This window comes from Pseudoliparis swirei, chromosome 6, assembly GCF_029220125.1.
Source record: "Pseudoliparis swirei isolate HS2019 ecotype Mariana Trench chromosome 6, NWPU_hadal_v1, whole genome shotgun sequence".
Classification (NCBI taxonomy): domain Eukaryota; kingdom Metazoa; phylum Chordata; class Actinopteri; order Perciformes; family Liparidae; genus Pseudoliparis; species Pseudoliparis swirei.
In genome coordinates, this window is record NC_079393.1 from 25,175,587 (window position 1) to 25,199,506 (window position 23,920).

The following is a 23,920-nucleotide window of genomic DNA, read 5'->3' on the forward strand; positions in this document are numbered from 1 at the left end:
TGCGTGTATGTGTGTATAAGTATACCATTTGAAATGTTTTGATAAAACAATCAAATGGCCTTTTTAGAAGTGAATTTTACATGTGGTAATTTTCCATTGTCATCTATGCGTAATCACGGTCATGATAACAAATATATGAGGCAATGCGTTAGTGATAACCCCAAAGTGGTTCTCTTGACTGCTCATAAAGTAATAATGAGTAAAGACCAAAACCCAGAACACAGTTTGGAACTGACCATTTATTTAAACTGAATAGCATATGCGTACAAAGTCTCTACAAAGCTAGAAAATATCTAACATACTTTTAGCCATCAGGGGGAAAAAAAGAAAATGACAAAGCAAAAATCAGACCCTGTGCAGTACCAATAGACAACCATTACTAGCTTTTTAAAATTCCCTAAATGTTTTCTTTTCTTCACAAAATAGAATTAAACATTAGAATATCAAAGATATACACAACATCTGTAATAAACGGTCATGTCACCTTTATATAAAGCACCGTATCAAAAACAACCTCAGTGCAGACACAGGTGTGGTGCAAATGCACCGGAGCGAAAGATTCAAGGCCATTTCGGAATAGATTACAGACAGGACTTCTGTGGCTTCGTAAAAGAAGATTAATATCCACGTTGCATGTACGAGACAACATTAACTACACGGACGACGATGACTCGGAACCTTTAGAACGGCCTCTGGGCAACATGTCTACGATGAGAGGACGTTTAACAGGAAAGCCCTACGGTTGAGTTCTTGTGTTGGACTGATGTTATTTTAGGTCAAATAAAAATTAAATAAGTCAAAACATGGTTCACCAATACCAGGTAAAATACACACACACACACACACACACACACACACACACACACACACACACACACACACACACACACACACACACCTGTAACCCTTCTTCCATTAGTTTTTGTTTATTTTGTTGTCTGTTTTACTTACATCTGTACAGATTTACAGCGTAGCCCTGCGAGCCACAGATGTCTGGAGGTTGATAGTCCTTTTTGGCAGAAGCTTGTAATTTACTCTAGCTTGTCATAAATCAATTTTCTTCCTTTTGTGTCACGCGACAACCGTCTTTGGTAAGCAGGGGGTAGATAATGTCCGGGACAGAGGGTCATTATTGCAAAGTCAGCCCCTTTTCGGGCTGTCGTGTAAATGCCACCTGTCAGTTCTTCTGTGAAGGTCTAGAAGTCTGCCTGCAAACAACTCATCACTTTAGTGTGGAGGCAAAATTCTGGGAATGTTGAAGGCCTTTTTTTGGAAACGATTTTTTTTCCTTTACAGAATGCATTGAAAGAAAGGTTTGTATTAGTTTTGTCGGACAGGCGTCTGTAACCCTGAGAGACACCCGCAGGAGTCTTTAAACAAACAGAATACAGTGGTTTTGGACCATGGCAACTATCAGTGTCAGACATCAGGAATCGCTAAGAACAACCGGCCAGTTGGGACTAAAGATGGCTCATTTAAGGTTTGGTAAACCTCGGCAGAAACACGGTCTCCATTGCTGAATGCTCAAAAGAAGAACGGGTCTCCTCCAGCAGTGACGGGTCTGGGTTGTGTTTTATGAACGAGGAGCCTGTCGGTACCGGCGTGCGAGCGGTTTTTAACATCAATCTGTCACACGTACCAAAGAAAAATGAAAATACATGTAAATGTGGGCCGTAAAATAGCGAAGAATGTGTGCAGGAATAAGAACAGGGACAATCCTCTCGGAGGATTCGCCGCTGACTGTATGTCTACTAGGAACCTGGTCCCGGTTGTATGTTTTCTAAGAAAAGTAACCCTCCTTTAGCACAATTGCAATGAGCTAAAAGAGTGTAATTAAAATTAGGAACAGTTATTAAATATGGGATTCAGATCATTAGCACAGACACTGAGAACCAGAGCCTTTATTAATAAATAACTTCCATTCTGACATCATATCCTCTCTCAAAATGAAAAAAACCCAGTTGCCGTGGCTTCTGGTTGGGGGTGGGGGGGAGCATGTAAACGTGGACATGATCATATTTCAGACTTGAACACATTGGTGCGCATGGATGGGCGTGTTACATCCGGAGTTAGCTGGTGCAGGAATATTGAAGGTTTAAAGTTGCAGAGTGAAACCTGATCAGCAGGTTAGACTTGTGCTCCCCCCCCCCCCCCAGGCCCCCACTCGTGCACGATCATTGACGTTAGTTTCAAAGAGTCACAGTGCTTTCCAATGGACCGACCACAATACATTTCATTTTTAAAGTTATAATAATCCTTAAGATTTTCATGAAATCAAACCGCTGTATGGTCCAAACAGCCGGGACCAGGTTCCAATCGACCGGGACCAGGTTCCAATCAGGTTGCAGCACTGCAACCTTCAGGATTATAGCTTCAACACACGTATCTTTTTTTTTTTCAAGTATTCAATCTTGATGAAGAATCAATAGTTGCACAAAACGGTACCTGAATGGTTAAATTTCACTCTTACTTTCTTATCAACATTTTTGATTGTGTTCCTGGAATTAAAATATAGTCTCTATGTTTTTTTATCGATAAAACAATTTCCCAAAGTCTTTACGCTACTGTTTTTTTCTCTTTTGTTTCTGTTTTCAAGAAAACAAAAAGGGGGACAAATCTCTTTTTTAATAAAAACAAATGTTGTGTGCAAGAATTCAGCTCACACAATAATAGCGCAGTGGTGTTGGTTCCATCTCTGGTTATTGATGAGACACAGGGCCCGACTCTCACTGTCAGGTGACAAGTCGTCAGATCTCTTGTTGTTGACCGAAGTTAGCACTTTCATTTCCATCTGAGTTTTTAGGACAAACGCCAGCCGGGTTGATTTTTACAGCTAATGACCATCTGCTATTCAGATTGCCGTTATGATTACGTAAATTCTCCGGTTTAGGAGGATTCTGCATCATATTTTGATGTTAAATAATTTTTAAAAAGGCCCCGTATCTTGTTGTGGTGTTACGTGAGCAGCGGTGAAAAGGCAGCCATTTTTTCCCCTTCCTCACCGAGTGGGGTTGTTTGGCTGAAAGACACTTAAGTAGTATTCAGTTTTTTGGACATCTTTACCTCCAATGTCACCGGTAATCATCAAGCAAAAAAGGCCATATATGTGTGTGTGTGTGTGTGTGTGTCTGTGTGTGTGTGTGTGTCTGTGTCTGTTATTCCTTGAAGAGTCGATAGATGTGGTGCTGAGCTCCATGCTCGCTGTTGGACACCTCAAACACACACGCCATACAAAGCAAGATCTCCTGAGTGTCTCTATTGCTGACAACCTGGACACGGAGAGAGAGAGAGAGAGAGAGAGAGAGAGAGGAGAGTAAGAGAGAGAGGGGAAAGACATTATTTTTAAAGTTAGGCGTTGAACATGTATCTAGATACTACAAAAGCTCCGAGAGCCAAGTGAGAATAACAGTTTGTTTTTCTTGTCTAACTCATTTCAGACACAACAGACTTCCAGCTTTCAATCCTATTTAGATGTGGGGGGGTCACGCATTTCAGCCTCTTGTGGTTGAAATGAGGATTACAACCACACACGCTTTAGAGCAGGGGTCAGGAGCCTTTTTGACTGGGAGAGCCATAAAAGCCAAATATATTTCATTGAGAGCCATATAGTATTTTTAACGGATAATAAATTAAATATGATATGCTTTTAATGCGACTTCTGGTGCTACATGATGCTACGGGGGGGGGTGGGGGTGCAGGTGACTTTTTCTTTGCTCCGCTCCGATGCACGCACACGCCGGCATCGGATCTCTGCGACGCACGAGACGGAGAGCCGAGAAGTGTTACCGCGACACGTAGAGACAGAGTGACATGCTGTTGTGTAGATACGATCAATAACAGACGTTTAGTTTAATAAAAGAACAAAGACGTCTTTAAGAAAAGGACCTGATATTACTTCTGCTGTAATCTGGCGCGATAGAGAACATTACAGGGGGCGGGCGGAGATTTTTTTTTTTTTTACTGAAAATTGTCTGCGAGCCATATGCCGTCACCGGAAGAGTCATATTTGGCTCGCGAGCCATAGGTTCTCGACCCCTGCTTTAGAGAATGATCCTGACTAAAGAAATAATAACAATCAGCTTCCAAAACATGGAAAGATTTAGTTGAGACTAACAAAATGAATTTAAAAAGAAGAATTACTTGCCACTCAGGGCCTCCAGAACACACACACACACACTGAGTCATACTATAGCACATTGACTGGGTGCCTCACCAGCAGTATAGTGAAGTTCTCCAGCACACTGTTCATCATGTACTTCTCCGGCAGGTGCTTGAGCTTGTGGATGAAGTTGATCATGTATTCACACATCGGAGAGCGACTGATTCTGTAGATGAAGCGCCCGTTTTCAAACCTTGCGTACTCCGTCTGAGAGAGAGAGAGAGAGAGAGAGAGAGGGTCAGTTGCTGACATTAAAATAAAAATGTGATAACTCACCACTAAAAAGGGAACTACATGATTATTTCTGTCCAGATCAGATTATTAGTCGTGAGCGTATCCGGTGAAAACGGTTGCAACTTCATAAGTCATGTGAAATTGGTTTTGCAAATTTAGAACAGAAAGCCTGCGGCATCATGGGATGTGTCGGCTGCGGTGTCTTTTCTAGACTAAATGACTCTGTGCACCTGATTTCAAGCATCTGCTCCCTGAGAGATCGGAATGCCAAAACGCACGTTCATTATGAATCTCAATTCTTTAAAAAATATTTATTTGTAGTTCAGTTTTTTGAGTGTTTCCAATTTCTTTTGGACCTGGGTTTTTATTTCACCAAATAACTGTATGAAGCCAAAGGCAGTTCAGAAAAGCAAATCTTCAAAGCTGTGCTGAATTGGCTTCAGGTTTATTCCCTCAATAAAACAATAATAATAACTAAAACACAGTTCTCCTCACCTCCACCTTCTCGACCACCTGCTTGCCGAAGGAGCAGACCTTGGTGGAGCAGGTGATGGTCATGTTCTCCGAGCTCTCGTATTGGCTGCTGACCCCGTAGAATGCTGCCGGGTCATCCTGTACGTTGTAAGTCAGGTCGGCCTGGCAACCGCAGAGCAAAAAGAAAACACACATTACCGACTACGGCATAAATGACACTACAAAACATCTCCACAAGAAGAACTGTACGCTTTGTGGGTCAGGGTGAGCCAACGGCGCCCTCTGCTGGCAGAGTGAGTGTGCTGGTGTGGTCCTGAAGCGGACCGACCCCTGAGTGCTCAAGAGACCAGAACCGCATGATTTTATTGGTCCAGGCTGTTGGAGACATCAGCCTGTGACATTTGTGAAAACCCCAATGGAGGAGAATGGACAGCTGTTATTGGAATTATTTTCCAACGGGGAAATGTGGAACCTTTCCAAAAAGAAAGGTCCGTGGATTACAAGAAACGGAGGTTACTGATCCTGGAGAATGTTGCCATCTATAAGTTTACTGGTTGGTTTTCTCTGCGCAGCATCTACGTACATGTCCGTCCATCCAGAAGGAGGACCCCCCCCCCCCCTGTATGGCTTCTTTTTACCACACTCAAAATGAGTCAAAAATTCACAATGTTCAAAAATCTCCTGTAGCTTTTGTTTATGCATTACGGGGCTTTTTTGCAGATACCGAGATCAGAAATACTGGAAAATACAACGAGCGTTATGAAACAATATAATTAGTTTTTTCTTCTTTTAATCAGAGCGGCGCTGAACACGCTGCACCTGGATTACAGGCCGAGAGAAGCGGAAGGGGGGATCGTACCGTTTGTAATGAGTTCTCCAAGGAGCTGTGTGTTTCTCAGGGAGAACTCACCACACACACACACACACACACACCACACACACACCAAAATGTGTTCTATTAAAGTGGCAGATTATCAGAAACATGCTCCATTGTGGTAGATCAGAGAGCTTTTTAAATTAAATTCATAGAGAAGCCTCTCGACATGACAGACACACACACACACACACACACTCTCTCTCTTTTTTGTTGTCATGCTACCAGCACATCTCACCTCCTCTTCATGCATTGTATACTGAGCCCACTTCACTGGCTTTCTGTCCTCTCCTGCACGATAAGCACCGTCTGCTGTAAACCTCACAGCTACACCCAGTCCAGCGCTTTGATAATCAAGCTCAATATTTGTATGACTTCCAGCACCGACACTCCCCCACCAATCTCCTTACACCCCCCACCCTCCTTCCCCTCCTACCTGGGGGGACATGGCCTTCTCCATAGCCCCCCCCCCCCTCAATCTCTCTGGAACTCGCCCTCAGACATTCTGTGTCACTCGACACTTTCAAAACAGCAATTAAAAACTCATTTAAATCTGCTTTTGACCTGTGATGCTACTTATGTATGTTTTGTTTATTACTGCTATGCTGTTATCTCTCTGCCTTGTTTTTATTGTTTCTTTTTTTTTAAAGTGCCTTTGAGCACCTTTAAAAAGCGTTATAGAAATAACATGTATTATTATTTGTCATTATTACCATTATTAATAGGCACGTCCACTTTGTATAATTTTCTGTCTGCTTTTTAATAGATTTGAGGACGCAACCACAGTATTAACAGTCTTAAAAGAACATCCATAAAACCTTTCTTTGGAAACCCTGGAGTCACGTGAGAAATACAATTCTGATCCAAAAGGTTTTCTCTGCTGAGTTTATGACGTAAGGACAGGAGTAAAAAAGAAAAGAAAAAGAAAATGATAGTTTAGTTTCATTTGTGAAACAGGAGGGGAAAAAGGTGTAACACTAATTTTTGTGCACCACGCTACCATGTTCTACATCGGAATAAACACATTTATGTTTTCTTCCGGGTGAGTTTTAATTTCTCCATGGACTCTAAACATAAAGTATATAATGTGTGTTAGCAAACTAACACCGCAAAGAATATTAAAATCAGTTTTCACAGATATAAAAAAATTATAATTGTTGTTTCTTCTCATTTGTCTCTCTAGGCTTCCATACGTTTTTCCTGCAACAATAAAAGTGAAACATACCATTTGGAAGAACTAGTTCTACACTGAAATAAAAGAACTCACTGCTGAGGATATTAACCTTGTGTTTGTTTGTTGTTTTTGCCTGAGACATGCAGCCAGATGTCAGGAATGTGGCCACTGACTTCCAATTTAAGAGCAGGGCTTAAGTTTTAAAACGTCTCAGCAAGAAAGTTTGACAGGTGTAAAAATAAAACGCTGTCCGGTGATACAGGTCCCAGGCCAATCTGGAGGGTCATAATAAAAATATGCCTTGTCGTCCACTTGAAGGGCCACTTTTAAATTAATCGGAGGCTCCTTTGAGACCATCCGATTAGTTTGAGATGGTCACAATCACTCGACTGTCAACATCACTGTTGCCGGGATTCTTGAAAGTCCTTTGGTGTACTGCAGCTCTGAGAACGAACAGTAAAGAGACACATACACACACAGAAACACACTCTCACAAACACACACACACACACACACAGGTGGAGACGGAGCAACCTGTGAGTCAGAAGGTGAGCAGGTGTTCAAACAAAGCGACTTTGCTTTCATCAACCACCACCTCAATATCCCAGGTGGAAAGACAGAGCGTGAACACACACACACACACACACACACACACAAATACACAAACACACGCACACACTATCTGTAAGTAGAGACAAAGACATGGCATTGGGTGTAAAAATACAGGAAAACTAGGGTAGAGGACCAAACATAAAAAAGCAAATAAGAACTGAGGGCTAAATTATTTCAGATGGATGTGAAGCTGGTATTTAAAGAAGAAACAAAATGTATATTGCTACATTCTAGTTTTATTTGCTCAGTAACAGCAAAGGACAGAATACACTCATCGACCTCTGGGATTTGTTTTAGTGCAGCGGATTTGGAGACGATCACTCAGAAATGTGGGGGGGACCAGAGGAAAAACATTTTTTTCTCATGTTTAATTTTTAATGTGAAGATGTCGGCCATATTATCTGCCGAGAGAATTGTTTTTGTTTTTGTCTGCTCACCCAGAACTTGATCAGGTAGAACGCGTTTTGGGGGCCCTTGGCGAACAGCTCCTTGAGGCCGCCCTTCTTCTCGGGGAACTTGTCGTAGATCTGTCTGATGTCCACACACTCCAGCATGGGGTCGCTGTAGCTCAGGCTGCTCTGGCTGATGTTCACAAACAGGTGCTTGTTGTACTGAAGAGGGGCGAGGGAGAGAGAACGTGAAGAAAACAGATGATCAAAAGAAAGATGGATGGATAAACAGATTAAAGGAAAATCAATCTTTTTATTTACAACAAGGCATTCATTCATGAGTTATTGCCATCTGACAATGTATTTTACTAACAAGCATCGATCAATACTCAGGCCACTTTATTTTTAAATCCTTCGTACAGTTGAGCTCGCTCGACCATAACACTGGCAGAAATTCTCACAGGTTTTCTTTAAATCCGTATTTCATTATAGAATAAGAATAACACCCCTTTCCCCTTACATTTCACATTTCAGTAGGGTTACTGCAGAAAATGCACAGACTTTGCCCTCATTCTGTTTTTCACTGCGTATTTAATTAAATTTCAATTTAGTTTATTTTATATCGCCCAAAATGACAAATTACAAATTTGCCTCAAAGGTACACATACGACATCCCTGTCCCAGGACCTCACATCTCACTTTCTTCTCTCTTTTTACATTAAAAAGTTATTGTTTAGAGTTGATAATATTTACAGTATGAATATAGAAAGAGGATTTTTGGAAAATGTGGCTTTTGTGTGAGAGCTATGGAACTAATATTTCCGTTTGTATCCGCACAGGGGGAAAAAAGAAAGAAATGAAAACAAAAGGTTTTTTTGTTGCTCTTTCAAACAATAAACAAGAGGTTGTGATGTAACATTGTTGTGTCCCCCACATCTCAAAATTACATAATTAAAGAAGTCCCATGACATTTTGACCACCAGTGGCAGTATGGAGCATCTACTCTAGCTCTCCTAGCACGGATACAGATTCCTGCCTGTGATTTCATAATAAGAATATAAAACACATTGTTATGACCTCGGGAATATACAAAATGTATGTAAAGTTGTTCTTTGACAATGACAACTGAGACCAAAACTGCAACACGAGGCCCATGTTCAGGGCTGATTGATTCATTGTTGTCATGTTGACAGTCGCCGTTTGAAAGAGAGCAGTTATAAAAATGCAAGAGCCACATTTGAATTATGACATACATCATTAACGATGCACCAGGTTTAGATTTCAAAAGAAGGCCAAATGAAACCCTGTATAGAAATAATGTGTTTCTGAATCTGAGGACAAGCAACAATTTACTTCCATATTTATCAGATCTTTCATTTGAAAAACTAAAGGATTTGTGCTTTAAAAATGAGTTCAGCTCAAATAAAATAAATACATTGATCAGCTTCAACTTAAAAGAATTTTCCCGTTTTACAATTAGCCCGCTAGCAATTTTGCCTTGACCAGCCATTCCAGCTCTGACATCACGGTCTATTTCAGAGTCAGCGCAGAGCGGTTCGAGGTTTTTAACTGTCCAAACAATTGCGACAAGATGAATGCCGGCTGTCCGTGAGCCCGGGGTGGAAAAATGACGGCCAGTCCAGAGTGTGGCAGGATGACGGATAGGCTGAGCCGACGCGAGAGATAGAGCTTTACAAAGGTTATTCATACCGGGATACACACAAAGGGCTTTAACGCCGCTCTCTGCAGCGGGGTTATCTGTCATCTCTGTTTATGGGACAATAGGGACTGCTTATTGTAGACTATGTCTCTCTCGCTTTGTGTGTGTGTGTGTGTGTGTGTGTGTGTGTATGTGCGTGTGTGTGTGTCAGACTCACTGCCTCCTGGTCCCTCTGTGTCTCCAAGAAAGATGAAAACTCCACCAGTCGTAGTTTGGTGGTGCCGATGGATCGACCCTGCCATGCTGGCTCTCTGTGTGTTTGGGCTGCGGTGGGAGCCTCGTAGCCTAGACAACACACACACACAGACACACACACAAACACACACACACAGAGTGTCACTACATCAATGCCATCACGTCATGTCATTTAATTTAGCAGCGTTAGCAGCGTTGCTCTTTGCTCCGTCTGCTAACACGAGCGCATGTTTCCAATTGAAATAATATTTGAAATTGTACTTTATTTGTTATCTTGTCACTGTCATTTTATCCGACAAGTCATCAGGAGCTGCCGCACACCCAGTGTTTTGTTCGTCCCAAATACTAAACAGCTTTTAGCACCAAAGCAGTCGAAGCCCATCAGAATGATGAAGTCTTTTTCTCCAAATGCACTTTAATGCACTCTGCTGCTACCGATTATTTTCTTATATGATTTTGGATTGGGAATATATATATAAATTACATTTAATTATTATTATTTGTATCCCTTCTTATTGAACTGCTGTGGGGTAGGACGTATAGTATTGTGCTTGCATATATATATATATATATATATATATGCAAGCACACAAGAATAAGACAATAAACTAAATCTTGACTCATGGAAGGGAGAGGGAGGGGGTCTAGCATCTCTCAAGGGGTCCAGTTGTGGACCAAAAAGCTACCCACCAATCAAATTACAGCAAATTACAGTACCGACATTGCCAATCGTAGCTCAAAATTCCCACTGAGGAATATATTTAAATGCTTTAGTAATAACCAAATAAATAAACGTGCATTGTGCTAAGAAGTATACATCCTCTGTGTAAGTCCAACTTTAATGGTTTTAGAGTAGAAACTGTCAGAGATTACAGGAGATAGAAAGTCAGATTGAACCCACTCCTCCGTTGACCTCTTCACAACAAGAATCCGACAAGTCTTAAAAAAGAAGAAGAAAAAAACAGGACCGCCTGTTCGCTTCACAGAAAGGAGATAATTCTCACCTGAGATGGTGTTGGTCCCCACTGTCTGCACGACATAGGCCTGCTGAGAGAACGGCTTGATGCTGAGAGACAACACAGAAAAGACGGGCGGATGGAAGAGCGTTAAAGAAACAAAAAGAAGGCTGGAAGAAGAGGAGACACAGTAGGGCCGGTCACATTCACCATCATCCTCACCATCATCATCATCATCATCATCATCACATAGTCATGTAACAGCACCTGGCACTGATGGGTTACATTCTGCACAATGATCCCCACTAGTGATCAAACACCAATGTCAGATATAGAGAATGGCAGGAAGGGAAGGTTTTTAGACTTAATTTGAAACGCTGCATTTGGTAATATGGCATGTGATGGACAAAATATTATCCGTCAATAAGACAGAAGACAGATTCCAGGCATCGATCATGTGAATCGGCGAAAATCACACCAATGGTTTCTACTACAATGAGAAAATCCATAACTAACATAAAAATGTATTAATAAAAATGTATTGTATTATTTATACATGTAATATTATATTTAAGTTAAGACCTTTAAGGCAGACACAATCACCTCATTTAAAAGTAGACTAAAGACTTTCCTCTTTATAGTCTTATAGTTAGGGCTGAATCAGGTTCACCTGGTCCAGCCCCTAGAGATGCTGCTATAGGCGTATAAGCTGCTGGGAGACGTTTAGGATACACTGAGCACCTATCTCCTCTTCTCTCTCTACTTATGGATGCATTTTCATCTCTCCATCACACATTACTAACTCTGCTTCCTCCCCGGAGTCTTTGTGACTTCACATCTCATAGTCCCTGGCTGGGTCTGATGCCATGGCCCTGCTGATGCCCCGCCCACTCCTCCTCTCTACCTCCACCTGCCTGATGGATCATGGAGGTCTGGATCGTGGTCCATGCCTACTACCAACTATTCATACACTCTGTCATACTCATTGAATGTGTTGTAACTATGTAATGATTCCTTCTGTACACATAGCATCTATTGCTTCTGTCCATCTTGGAGAGGGATCCTCCTCTGTTGCTCTCCTGAAGGTTTCTTCCCTTTTTCCCCCCGTAAAAGGTTTTTTTGGGAGTTTTTCCTGATCCGATGTGAGGTCCTGGGCCAGGGATGTCGTATGTGTACAGATTGTAAAGCCCTCAAAGACAAATTTGTAATTTGTGATCATGGGCTATAAAAAATAAACTGAATTGAATTGAACTGAATATGACTGTGACTTACTCTTCTGTGGTGGAGCTGGACTGTCCTCCAGGAATCATTCCCTGCCAAAGCTAAAACACACACACACACACACACACACACATTGATGTGTGACTTCAAACTGAGCAAATGTAGCACTGAATTGCACAAAAAATAGGTGTATTATTATTCATGTCCCTGTGTTTCCTGTGGTCCATTTGGAGGATATATGCAGTGTGTATGTGTTTGTTTGTGTGTGTGTGTGTGTGTGTGTGTGTGTGTGTGTGTGTGTGTGTGTGTGTGCATGTGTGTGTGTTACCTGTGCGTTGCTGGGGAAGCTGCTCCGTACTAGTCCGGGCAGGAGCTTGCTGTGGATGGCGGTGGCCGAGACGATCTGAGCCGAGGACATGGAGGAGATGCTCTGTAGGGCCTTCTCCTTGGCGTTCTGGTCCTGCCGTGGCAAACACACATACACACACATTATGACCATCATCATCATCATCATCATCATCACTATTATAATCCCCATGAACACACTTTACATCCTGGCACAACCTGAACCAAAGTGAAAGCTGTTATCAGCGCACCAAATTAGGTCCAATCTTCTCGAAGTAATGAAATTTAAAATCATAGTGAAAACCAAAGGCCTTGAATGGAGAGAGAAGAAAAACAGAGAGAAAAAGAAAAACATCCACGATGGTTGTCATTATCTGGCAGGGTCGTGATCAGATCGGCGCTTCCTGCTACTTTCTGATAACGCAAAATCAACATGCAGCAATTTGTGCAAACGGGCGAATGTGGAGCTCTCATTTGTGCACTGAGACATCGGACTCTTTTAGACATTCTAATAGAACGTAGGAGACAATGCACATGTAGCTTTTGAGGTAGCGATGCGGCTTTAAAGCTTTTGCCGGGTCGATCCTGACACCCGGAGCCTGCCGGGTTCGAGTCCTGCCATCTGTCCGACCATCGTCCAGAATTTAACCTTTTCATGCTGGAAGTGGCTCAATGGGCTCCCGTGGGATTAAAGACTTTGACCTTGTTTTTCGCTGTTCTAATTAGCAGCAGAAATCAAGACGATAGGGAGCGGTCACCCCATGGTGCTTTTTCCACATCTAAATCCCTTGTTTAGCCCTAAAACGGTCGCTCGGCGACGAGGAAGAGGAGGCAGGGAGTACACACCTTCTCCTCCTCGTCTGTGTGTGTATGTGTGTGTGTGTGTGTGTGTGTGTGTGTGTGTGTGTAGGGTGTGGTGCACTAGTGTGTGGCCCCGGGTGGAAGTCATAGCAACAATACTGGTGAGCCGAGCTAAACGCGTTTCACACCGGTCGAGGGGAGGGGGGGGGGGGGGACCAAAAGGCCCCACACAGAAGATGTTACAGTGGGTCTTGAACACGCGGGCCACACTTGTAGTGTCTGAACTGGAAGTAACGCGAGTCCTTGGGAGCAGAAAAACAGCCGAATGAAATGGAATTAGAGGCGCTGGAATAGCTGGAGAATCGCTAATTGGCAGCTTCACTCAAGTTAATTGACACTGAGAGAAATCTCTCCTCCTAGGGGAAGTAATAACGTTATAGGAGGCACCGAGATGGAAATCATGCTGGATTTTCATATTAAATACAAGGCGCCATATGGGTTTGATAACATCCTTGACCTGAACTCTTACATCATGTTCAAACAACCAGAGAGGCAGTTATGCATTCATTTTAAAGATAAATAGTGCCTAGTATTAGTAGTAACCCAGTATTTATCTATTGCTAAAAGAAAATAAGAAAAGTGTTGCTTACATTTTTTTATTAAAAATCTCAGTAAATTCCGAATGTTATTCTAATGTTACTCAAGTGGGAGTAAATAGCTCATTTGTTCCGGTACTATCTACAGATGCGGATCAATACACAAGTGGTGCAGGGCGGCGTTCATGGGGTGGGGTGTGTGTGTATGTGTATGTGTGTGTGTGTGTATTCATGAAGGATGAATGAAGGAGCAACAGTTAGGCTCAACAATGTGTCTTTAATACGTTTTTGGACAACAATGAAGAAGAAGAAGAAGAAGAAGAAGAAGAAGAAGAAGAAGAAGAAGAAGAAGACGTGTGACAAGTACTTCTTTCCCTACACACGACTGTGTTAATTATAATGTTGTGATCCCATAATAATGATACATTTTCATGCTGATGCACTCTTGCCAATGTCGCCCCGGTGATTTCCAATACCATTTTAAAGAAAACGGCAGACACGGCATCACCAATAACGCTGAAATGTTCAATCCATATCTCTTCAAATAACCTCTCCCTCCATGTTTAATCAACCACCCGTCATTTACTTTATGACGGCAAACATCAATTCAGCACTCGGCATGTTCCCACTCGGAGTTCCGACTGCTCTTCTCGGAAAACAAGCACTCCTTTGTTGCTTTACATGAAGTTAATTACAACCAACAGTGGTGGAAGAAAAAAAAGAAAAGGGGGGAGAGACGGAGAGAGAGAAAGGAGGAGGAGGAGGAGACCGTGGAGGGCAGGAGATTAACAGACTGAAAGGAGGGAGTAGGGAGTGTAAGGAGGGAGGGGGGTCGAAGAGGAGAGGAGCGGATGAATGAATTTGTGGATGTAAGAGAAAGACAGGAAGAAGAGGAGGAGACAACCTTAACAGGCTTAATTAGATACCTAGGATACTGGCGTCACTGTGGCAGCCACAGGGAAAAGTTACACACACCATTCAGATGGCTTTGATGCTTTATGGTGCTGGGATTTGCACAATTAGTGATACAGTGCCTCTCAAGGCCTTAGGAGAGCTCCACATTTAAAACTATTCACGGTGAAAGTCTGGTATTTAAACGGTAATGTTTCCCCTTCTGTTTAACCAGAGCGGTCATGAGTGCATTCATTGAAAAGAAAGTGGGAATCAAAAACATTTTAATTTAAAAAAAACATCTCTTCCTTTGTGTGCACAAGAGGAATTTGTTCACATTAAAGAAACACCAAACCCTGACCCTTACCTTTAGTTTGGATTGAAACTCCCTGGATTTTCTTCTGGCTAAAACCTGGATGTGACTGGATACCTGAGTAAAAGATAGGAAAGGAAAGGAAAGGAGAGGAGAGGGGACGGGAGGAGAGGAGAGGGGACGAGAGGAGAGGGTAAAAGGAAGGAAGGGGGGGTTGGAGGGTAGAAAAGAGAGGAGGAAGGACCAAACAGTGAGGAGGAGAGAGGAGAACAAGAAGAGAGAGGAAGGAGAAAAGAAGAGAGGAGAGGAGAGAAGAAAAGAGAAGAGAAGAGGAGAGGGTAAAAGGAAGGAAGGGGGGGTTGTAGGGTAGAAAAGAGAGGAGGAAGGACCAAACAGTGAGTTGCCATGGTTATGAAAGGACTACTGCCACACTGGAGGGCGCGCGCACACACACATACACACACACTCCTCCCCTGACAACAGTGAATAGACCCATCTATGCACATCTTTTGAGAGAGCAGAAAGACACCTGGGAACACAGGGCCAAACAACTAAGATGTACGTTACACGACATACAGAGGGCGCCGCCCCTTTGTGTTCTGCCATGGAAACAAAGTGGTGGACATGTCGTTATGTGTGAACAGCCCTCCATGAACAACAACAACAACGGCATTAAAAAGCACAAAAGCCCTCTTATATTTCTGAATGACCTCTGCTGTGTATCAGTTTCCCTCGATTACACCGAGTCTTGAAAAATGTGATTGCAGTGTCAGCAATAAATAAATGAACAAAAATGCCATGAGGAGGAATAGCTGAAAAGCGCTGATGTGTAAGCGAGACGGGGACCGTCTTTTTTCCTAATATGAGAACAGGTAACATCTGAGTTTTTGAGACGACCCCCCGTGTGACACATGGTGGAACTGGTCAACTCTAAAGTAGAAAAAGGACACATCAGAAACACCGTTGACCGTTGAGCCGTTTCAGCCGTCCTTTCTCAACCGCTGGCGTTGAACGCAGCTCCCCCCTCATTACGCCTGTGAGTGTAATGTGATATGCTGTGATACACGCCGCAGACAGCGTGATTGGATTTCGGGCGCGCACTGCCCATCATTACCATTACCTGTTTCCTCGTCCGCGTCTTGCCTGTTCGGAGCTTGATGTATCTGGCTATCAGCTCATTTCGACCTGAAAAGGGGGGGGGGGGGGAACAGGACACACTGGTGAGATTTTCACACGCATTTCAAAATGCCATTCGAAGCAATCTTTGGTCACGTGACCCGACGAACAATCCCCAGCGCCCGATTTAGCTCTGATCAGGCGACCCATGGTGACATGCAGGTTTCACTTGTGAGCCCTCCACCTGAGACACACACACAACCACTGCCCTGAATACACATGACCCAACAATACAGGTATTCATGCGGACTGGCCGTCCTCCTGATTAAAGGAACCAGTGGGCCAGCTGTACCCATGCTTACGTGTACGTGCGCACACACAAACACACACAGACACACATGCGCACACACATGCACACACACACACGCTTACAATGCTTAATAATTCAACCCATTCAAAAGGGAGCGCAGCAGACTCAGCATGACCTGGCGAGCATAGATTAGTGAGGGACAGGGGGAGACACAGAGATAGAGAGAGAGATACAGAGAGAGAGAGAGAAGCGGAGCACTCCATGTGTTTGTGCGCACATGTGTTAAGATGTGGGAGCATCTTGCAACCCCTCGGAACCCAAAGAGTTTTTATGGAATTACATAATTATTCAATTTGCTAACGAGCGCGGGTTCTCCCTCCGCCCGGCAGATTAGTTTGGTTTCGTCTCCCGGTGTGTTTTCTGTCGCGACCAGAGTAGAAAACCAAAGTCAGGCCAGCTGGCTAACTGATGGTCAAGATCAGCACAAAGCCAAACCCCATCCACACACACACACACACACACTACCCAAATGGTTTGCAACAATAGCCCTAACTAGCAGATGGTGTGTGTGTGTGTGTGTGTGTGTGTGTGTTTGCGCATGTGTGTGTGTGTGTGTGTGTGTGTTCTGACCAATCCAATTCTCACTGAGATAGGGAGCTTAAGACTGATAACATCTACAGCTTCCCCCCATGCAGGTGTTTTCCTTCAAGCAAGTCAAAAGCTGCCACTGATGACAGCACGCGCGCACGCTCGCACACACACACACACGTGTATGTACATGCATGAGTGCCAACACACACACACACAGACCCTGGCTGCTGAGGCTGACATCTGACTCCAGAGGGGCCAGCTGGTGTTTCTAGGAGGCTTAACGGTGAATTATCATCCTTCACTAACCCTCCGGCACACATCCCTCGCCCTCCCTCTTTCTCAAAAACTCTCCAGAAGACACACACACACACACACACACGCGGTCAGTCCATCCAGCCATCCGTTCTGGCTGCTCCCTCCCCCCGCCCCCCCCCCTCCCCGCCCTCCTCCGCCCCTCTCGTAGTGAATGGGCTTCCCTTCTGCTCCCTCTCTTCCTCTCTCGGTCTCTCTCTCTCTCTCTACTAGCCCAGTGAAAGACTTCAAGGCCAAAGTCAGATGGTCATTAACCGTGACGAACAGAAGCAAACCCCCCGTTTCTATCTCCGAGCTGACGCCGCTCTGTGTGCGAGCAGATATTGAGCGAGACGACACTTGTAAAAAACAACAACATAAAACCTATAGAATGTGCATGTTACTTCTGTGATTTTGGGCCAATGAAGGTAAGATTAGAGACATTAAAAACAACAACAACAACAAGCAGACTTAATCTTAATAGCAGTGATTGATGAGAAGGAAATTCCCTGATTTAGATAAGCAGATATTTTTCTGATATTTGTTCTCGGAAGTTGGTCGAGACCAACAAGAGGAAAGGGGGGCACTACACTTTGCGAAGTCATGAGTCAGGGCGGCGCTATCGGCGGTAATCGCCGTATGAGACCAGATGAGCGGCAGCAATTAGCTACGTTAGCTAGTGACTAAGTAAGCTAAGTTAGCTAGTGACTAAGTAAGATAAATTAGCTTGTGACTAAGTTAGCCAGTGACGCCTCTGTTGCTCTCCTGAAGGTTTCTTCCCTTTTTTCCCTGTGAAAGGTTTTTTTCTGTTTTTTGGGGGAGTTTTCCCTAAACCGATGGAAACTGTTTCCGAGGTCCTGATACAGGGATGTCGTATGTGTATTGTGAATTGGTAATTTGTGTTTCTGGGCTATAGAAAATAAACAGAATTGAATTAAATTCATGGGATTACAAATTTAGCACCTTTGGTATAACATGCTAAAACCTGTGTTCGCCAAACACTGGATTTATTTTATGAAGAAACACAATTCCTTCAAAGGTTGTATACAGTACAACAAAATTGGATCAAACATTTCAATAAGGTTGTCGTGAATATGTCTGGGAGACATCTGTGGTCTCCGCCACTTCACACATTACCATTCACAGTGTGTCGTGGTCCTCGGTAATACATCTGTTTTGAACATGTGCCTGATCCACATCTTTGGAGACAGAGAGGGCTCAATACCAATTAAATGACTTTCATATCCATCCAGTGGATCCATACAATGTTTCTGTAGGGGACAAAGGCACTGGCCATTACACGGTACCTCTGCCGTACCTTAGCCAAGGATAAAAGCGCTATTATTCACCTTTTCATCGGCTCTCCCTTTTATACACATCCATTTATCACTTTTCTCTCTCTCTCTACGCTTCTCTCCCACTAAGTTCATCCCGGCACTTCTGCACATTTTCCTTCTTCTTTTCTTTTTCAGTCTATTTCCCTGCAGCCAGTGATGGGGTGGGGGTGCTTAAACCCATGTAGGTTCCCTAGCCATTCAATATTGACACTATCTTTTCTGAAAGAATTACTCACCTGCCACTCATTTCCCCATTAATGTTTTGCTCAAGGAAACTACAAAACACCTATTAGTAACAATGTTTTTTTTCTTTTCTTTGAATTTACAATTTTTTCAAGTAACTTCAAGGTTATGTGCATTCAGCATGTTGCTTTTGCGCATGAAGAAAGACATATTCTGCTTTTTTCTCTTTCCAGTGAGGCCTCTGTCCTTTCTCGAAAGTCAAATAAAACCTCATGCATGGAGACAGTGCCAATGTGAGCCCGTGTATTGCTGTGTGCACAATGAGCCATAACTAGATGTTATATGTTGAATGCTGCTCTGCTTCAGAAAACAGACACTGTCCAACTCAATAAGGCCACAGTGTTGAACGTGTCAACAACTTGGACACAAAGTCAACAAGGTAAACAGAGGCAGAGAACAGAGAACGATTGATCGGTGGCGAGTCAATAACCTAAAAGAGCTTGGATGTAGTTATTGGCGGGGGAGGAGGGTGCACACTTTGTGTCAGGGACTGCATGCCCTGATTGTTTGCTCTTTCTTTGAATTGAGAGAAATCTTAAGATAATTCCATGTCTTTTTCTGACAGAATTGATCGTGTTTCCGAAGGTCCTCGACTCCCTTTAGAAAACTTCCCATTTTACCACAGCGGGTCCGACCCGGTTCTGCCGTGCCTCCCTAACCTTCCCATGGGCCCAGCAATATGGGCCTGGCCCTTCATTGTCCTGGAGTGGGTGTTCACTGCCAGTAGCACGGTGAGCTGCCTGATTTGGTCTGATTTTGTCGCAATTGGACCCGATGGCACCGGTGACAACCATTAATAATAACTATATAGGAATAGCCAATCTTTCTGATAGTCCTGTTAACTCATGTATCTCCTATAGAGACATCAGTATTACATTGAGACTGTCACATAAGCAATTAGAAGTTTGTCATTGTAACTTAGCCCTTTGCACAAGGAAAGGTTTGTCATAAATTGATTTGTTTGGGGGGTTGGCCACTTGGGGGCAGTGAAACAAACCGTAAACTAAACAACCTTTGACATTTACATGTCCAGAAGCAGACCAACATTAGCATTCATTTGGAGTTGTGTCTAATTTCCCCCTTCCTTTTAGCTTTGTTTTGGTCTCTACCAGCGCATTAGGGGAATTCTTGGCTTTTTAGTTGATAAATGTCCTATTGTGTTCACAAGCTAGTGGTTAACTGTGTCTGGCTGTTATTTAATGCTGGACCCGTAGCGTACAGTGGGTATATTAGCACTGCCAACAAAAGCCTTTGAGGAGAATCTGTCCGTGGCTAATCTCGCACACTTCTGGATTTGTCAGCATAATATCTTTTGTGAACTTTTAGAAGTATGTTGGTTCACAATTCAGCATTTTTGAGGAAAATATTTTCTTGACTCTTTTATAGCATCATCGTCCCCTCACTTCTCTTAACCAGATGGTAGGGGCCACGGGTGATCATAGCTGCTTATCGCAAAAGCACTTGACTGGCCCAACCTTAACCCGGCCGAACACCCCTGGGAGGAACTGGAACACAGACTGTGAACCAGGCCCAACAGCATGACCTCACTCACGTTACCGTGGCCGAATGGGAGATGTTCACATACACTCAAAATCTTCAGGTGTCAGCATACTTTTTGACCATGAAGCGAGTGTTTAAATCCGTCAGGGTCCAGAGACAAGCTTTCCGAGTGTGCACACGAGGGGGAAAAAGACATCCAATATCTGGGATTTAATTTAATACTCAGAAGCCTAAAACTCCAGTGGAGTAATGAAGAAATCACTAAAGTGCACTCTGCATACAGAGGGAGGAGGAGAGGGAAACAACAGAGTGAAAGAGAGAGGGAGGGAGGCGCAGCTGGTGGCAGCCAGAGGACCATCTGTTCATCACTCTATTAGTTCACACACACACACACACACACACACTCTCGCTCAGCGTCACGCTCATTCTCAGACATGCACGAGCACACACATGATGCACCTACAGCTCTCTTTCCTCTCCTTTACACTTTCGGCCATTACTTTCCTCTGTCCCTGACAGTAGAGACCCCGTGAGACGACCAGTAATTCTCACGGTCCGACGCACCGTGGCAAATGTTTCAGCAGCTCGCCCCAGAGATGTCACGATCTACGTCACAACGCCACTGTGTGAGTTTGTGGTGAAGACTCAAAACAAATGTCCACAGTCTCTTGATATGGCACATCACAGCAAACACACAAACCGGTGCAATGTCATTTCGTTTCCAATTACAGAGTTTCCTCGTTATGTCGGAACAATATGCGGGTATACACTACCGTTCAAAAGTTTGGGATCACTTAGAAATGACTTTATTTTTCAAAGAAAAGCACTGTTTTTTCAATAAAGATAACATTAAATTAATCAGAAATACACTGTCTACATTGTTAATGTGGTAAATGACTATTCTAGGTGGAAGTGTCTGGTTTCTAATGAAATATCTCCAGAGGTGTATAGAGGCCCATTTCCATCAACGATCACTCCAGTGTTCTAATGGTACATTGTGTTTGCTAATCGCCTTAGAAGACTAATGTCTGATTAGAAAACCCGTGCAATTATGTTAGCACAGCTGAAAACAGTTATGCTGGTGATATAAGCTATACAACTGGCCTTCCTTTGAGCTTGAAGTTTGTAGAACAAAATTAATAAATTCAATTATTTCTAAACTTGTCAATGTCTTGACTATATTTTATATTCATTTGATAAATAAAAGTGTGATTTTTCATGGAAGACACGAAATTGTCTGGGTGATCCCAAACTTTTGAACGGTAGTGTATATCAAACACATATAGTATATCTAAAACAACAAATTCATTTTGTAAATCAAGAAAAAATACCAAACATTCCATGGTAAAAATAATTGCTTCTTTTTCCATTTTTATATCATTTAAATTGGATATTTTTGATTTTGGTTGGGTTAAACCCAAAAGTCTGAAGAGGCCCTCTTGGCCTCGGCCATTTCTTCCCAGTTTCTGGCAACACAAGTCAAGCAGTTCACATCCTTTGACTTCCCGCCCTCCTTTACTCACCATACATCTTCCCTTCATCTGACAGTATAATCTTCCTCCTTCCACAGGGCGGGTAGATGGCCAGGGCCTCCTGGAAGCTCTGCTCGATGTCGGGGCTCCAGACCCCCTCGGGGTCCCCGTCCATGTTCTTATCCCCGCCTGAGTCGCTCAGTCTCTCCATGTCGTCCCCTGGACTCTCGCTGCCGCTCCAGCTACCGCGATCCATGCTGCCAGCTAACGTTGCCTCGCCGATGCGTACTCAGCACTAATACTAATGGTCCGGCGGCGAGTAGGTGACGGGATTAAAACCGCTAATGGCAACCTCAAGCCGACGGTAACACTAATGGAAATAATTAACTCCCCTCGTGGCGGCGGCCAGCTGAGTACAACGTGGAAGCTGAATGCTAATGCTAGCTGCTGCTGGGCCAATGGTAATCCAAAATGCTAGGTGTCAATAATAATAAAAGTGGCTGGTCGACAAAGCAAGATGATCCAGAAACGGCACCAGGCGGCAGGTAACCTAAAGAGTAGAGATAAAAACAGAAGAGAAAATATGGCATTAGCTGTAATAATTGCATATTGCCTCCGTACAGCAAGACAATCTCCCTTTTAATAATCAATGAAACACACTCGTTTATATAGTTCCCTTATGGTTAGGGCTGAATCAGGTTTGCCCTGGTCCCGCCCCTAGAGATGCTGCTATAGGCTTATAGGCTGCTGGGGGATGTTTAGGATACACTGAGCACCTCTCTCCTCTTCTCTCTCTCCTTATGGATGAATTTGTATCTCTCGATTGCACATTACTAACTCTGCTTTCTCCCCGGAATCCTTTTGACTTCACGTCTCATAGGGTCCGATGACCCTATGAGACGTCATAGATCTATCTGCCTGATGGATCATCGAGGTCTGGATCGTGGAATATGCCTACTACCAACTATTCATACACTCTGTCATATTCATTGATTGTGTTGTTACTGTGTTTTAATTTGTGTATCATGATTCCTTCTGTACACATGACATCTATTGCACCTGTCCGTCCTGGAGAGGGATCCTCCTCTGTTGCTCTCCTGAAGGTTTCTTCCCTTTTTTCCCCGTGAAGGGTTGTTTGGGAGTTTTTCCTGATCCGATGTGAGGTTCTGGGACAGGGATGTCTATATGTACAGATTGTAAAGCACTCTGAGACTAATTTCTAATTTGTGAAAATGGGCTATACAAATAAACTGAATTGAATTGAATTGAATTCATTACTGGCGAAAAAGACAAGACGATTGATATGATCCTCATGATGTGATCAGTCCGCTTTAACGCACAATGTATTATTTAATGTAATGTCTTTTGTGCAAAAAGCACTATTTCACTTTGGGGAATTTTACTTGAACTTTTATTTTCAGGACTACAGTTAAGATGGAAACTTTGTGTTGTATTTATTGAGTTGAATTCCGATTAAGTGGTGCTCCTACATTTTTTGGTGGTGCTCCATTTTCAGTGGGAAGCACCAGTCTGGAGCACTGCAATGCATTCTTATTCAATGACACTAGGTGATTTAACCTAGCTACAGATTCAGCATGAAGTGATACCACTCTAAATAAATGAATAAATAAATATATATATATATAAATATGTATGTATATATATATATATATATATATATCGTCAAATAATAGCAGTCAGTCAGACGCTTTTAAACTTTGAACAGACGTGATCAAACACAACCCAGAGTTTCAGTCCCCGAAAACAGGGCAAACATAATGGAAATGGGCCATTCCCCTCCCTCTGTGGAGCCCGCTCTGTGATTCACGCTGATATTAAGTCGACTTTGTTTTGTTCAGTTTTTTACCAAGGAAATATTTTCCCCGTGCAGCTCTTAAAGACCCGATCAACACATTGTAGGCTTGCATCCCAGCTGCTCGAGGGAAATTATTGCTTCTTTTCATGAAGGAAATTGTCTATTTTGTTAAACTGCTGTGGTCGCCCAACATCAAATCCACATGCCCATAAGTGGAGCGAGTGAATGAGGGATGGACAGACAGACTGAGACCACTAAGACACTCAGCTATGAGCAGATGTAGGAAGGGA

General features: G+C 43.2%; 1 protein-coding gene across 1 annotated transcript in view; it reads right to left on the bottom strand.

Moving 5' to 3' along the window:
- Nucleotides 1–219: 219 nt before the first annotated feature.
- The window catches only part of tead1a (TEA domain family member 1a), a 36,002-nt gene continuing 12,301 nt past the window's right edge, over nt 220–23,920 (bottom strand). Inside the window, exons 2-12 of the mRNA XM_056417480.1 lie at nt 21,866–22,364; nt 16,075–16,139; nt 15,009–15,071; nt 12,337–12,468; nt 12,060–12,109; nt 10,836–10,897; nt 9,794–9,921; nt 7,965–8,138; nt 4,889–5,029; nt 4,214–4,366; nt 220–3,269 (exon numbers count right to left, since the gene is read on the bottom strand). Coding sequence (XP_056273455.1) covers nt 3,156–3,269; nt 4,214–4,366; nt 4,889–5,029; nt 7,965–8,138; nt 9,794–9,921; nt 10,836–10,897; nt 12,060–12,109; nt 12,337–12,468; nt 15,009–15,071; nt 16,075–16,139; nt 21,866–22,070 — 1,287 coding nt within the window. The 5' untranslated portion in view covers nt 22,071–22,364 and the 3' untranslated portion in view covers nt 220–3,155. The remainder of the gene's footprint in view (nt 3,270–4,213; nt 4,367–4,888; nt 5,030–7,964; nt 8,139–9,793; nt 9,922–10,835; nt 10,898–12,059; nt 12,110–12,336; nt 12,469–15,008; nt 15,072–16,074; nt 16,140–21,865; nt 22,365–23,920) is intronic.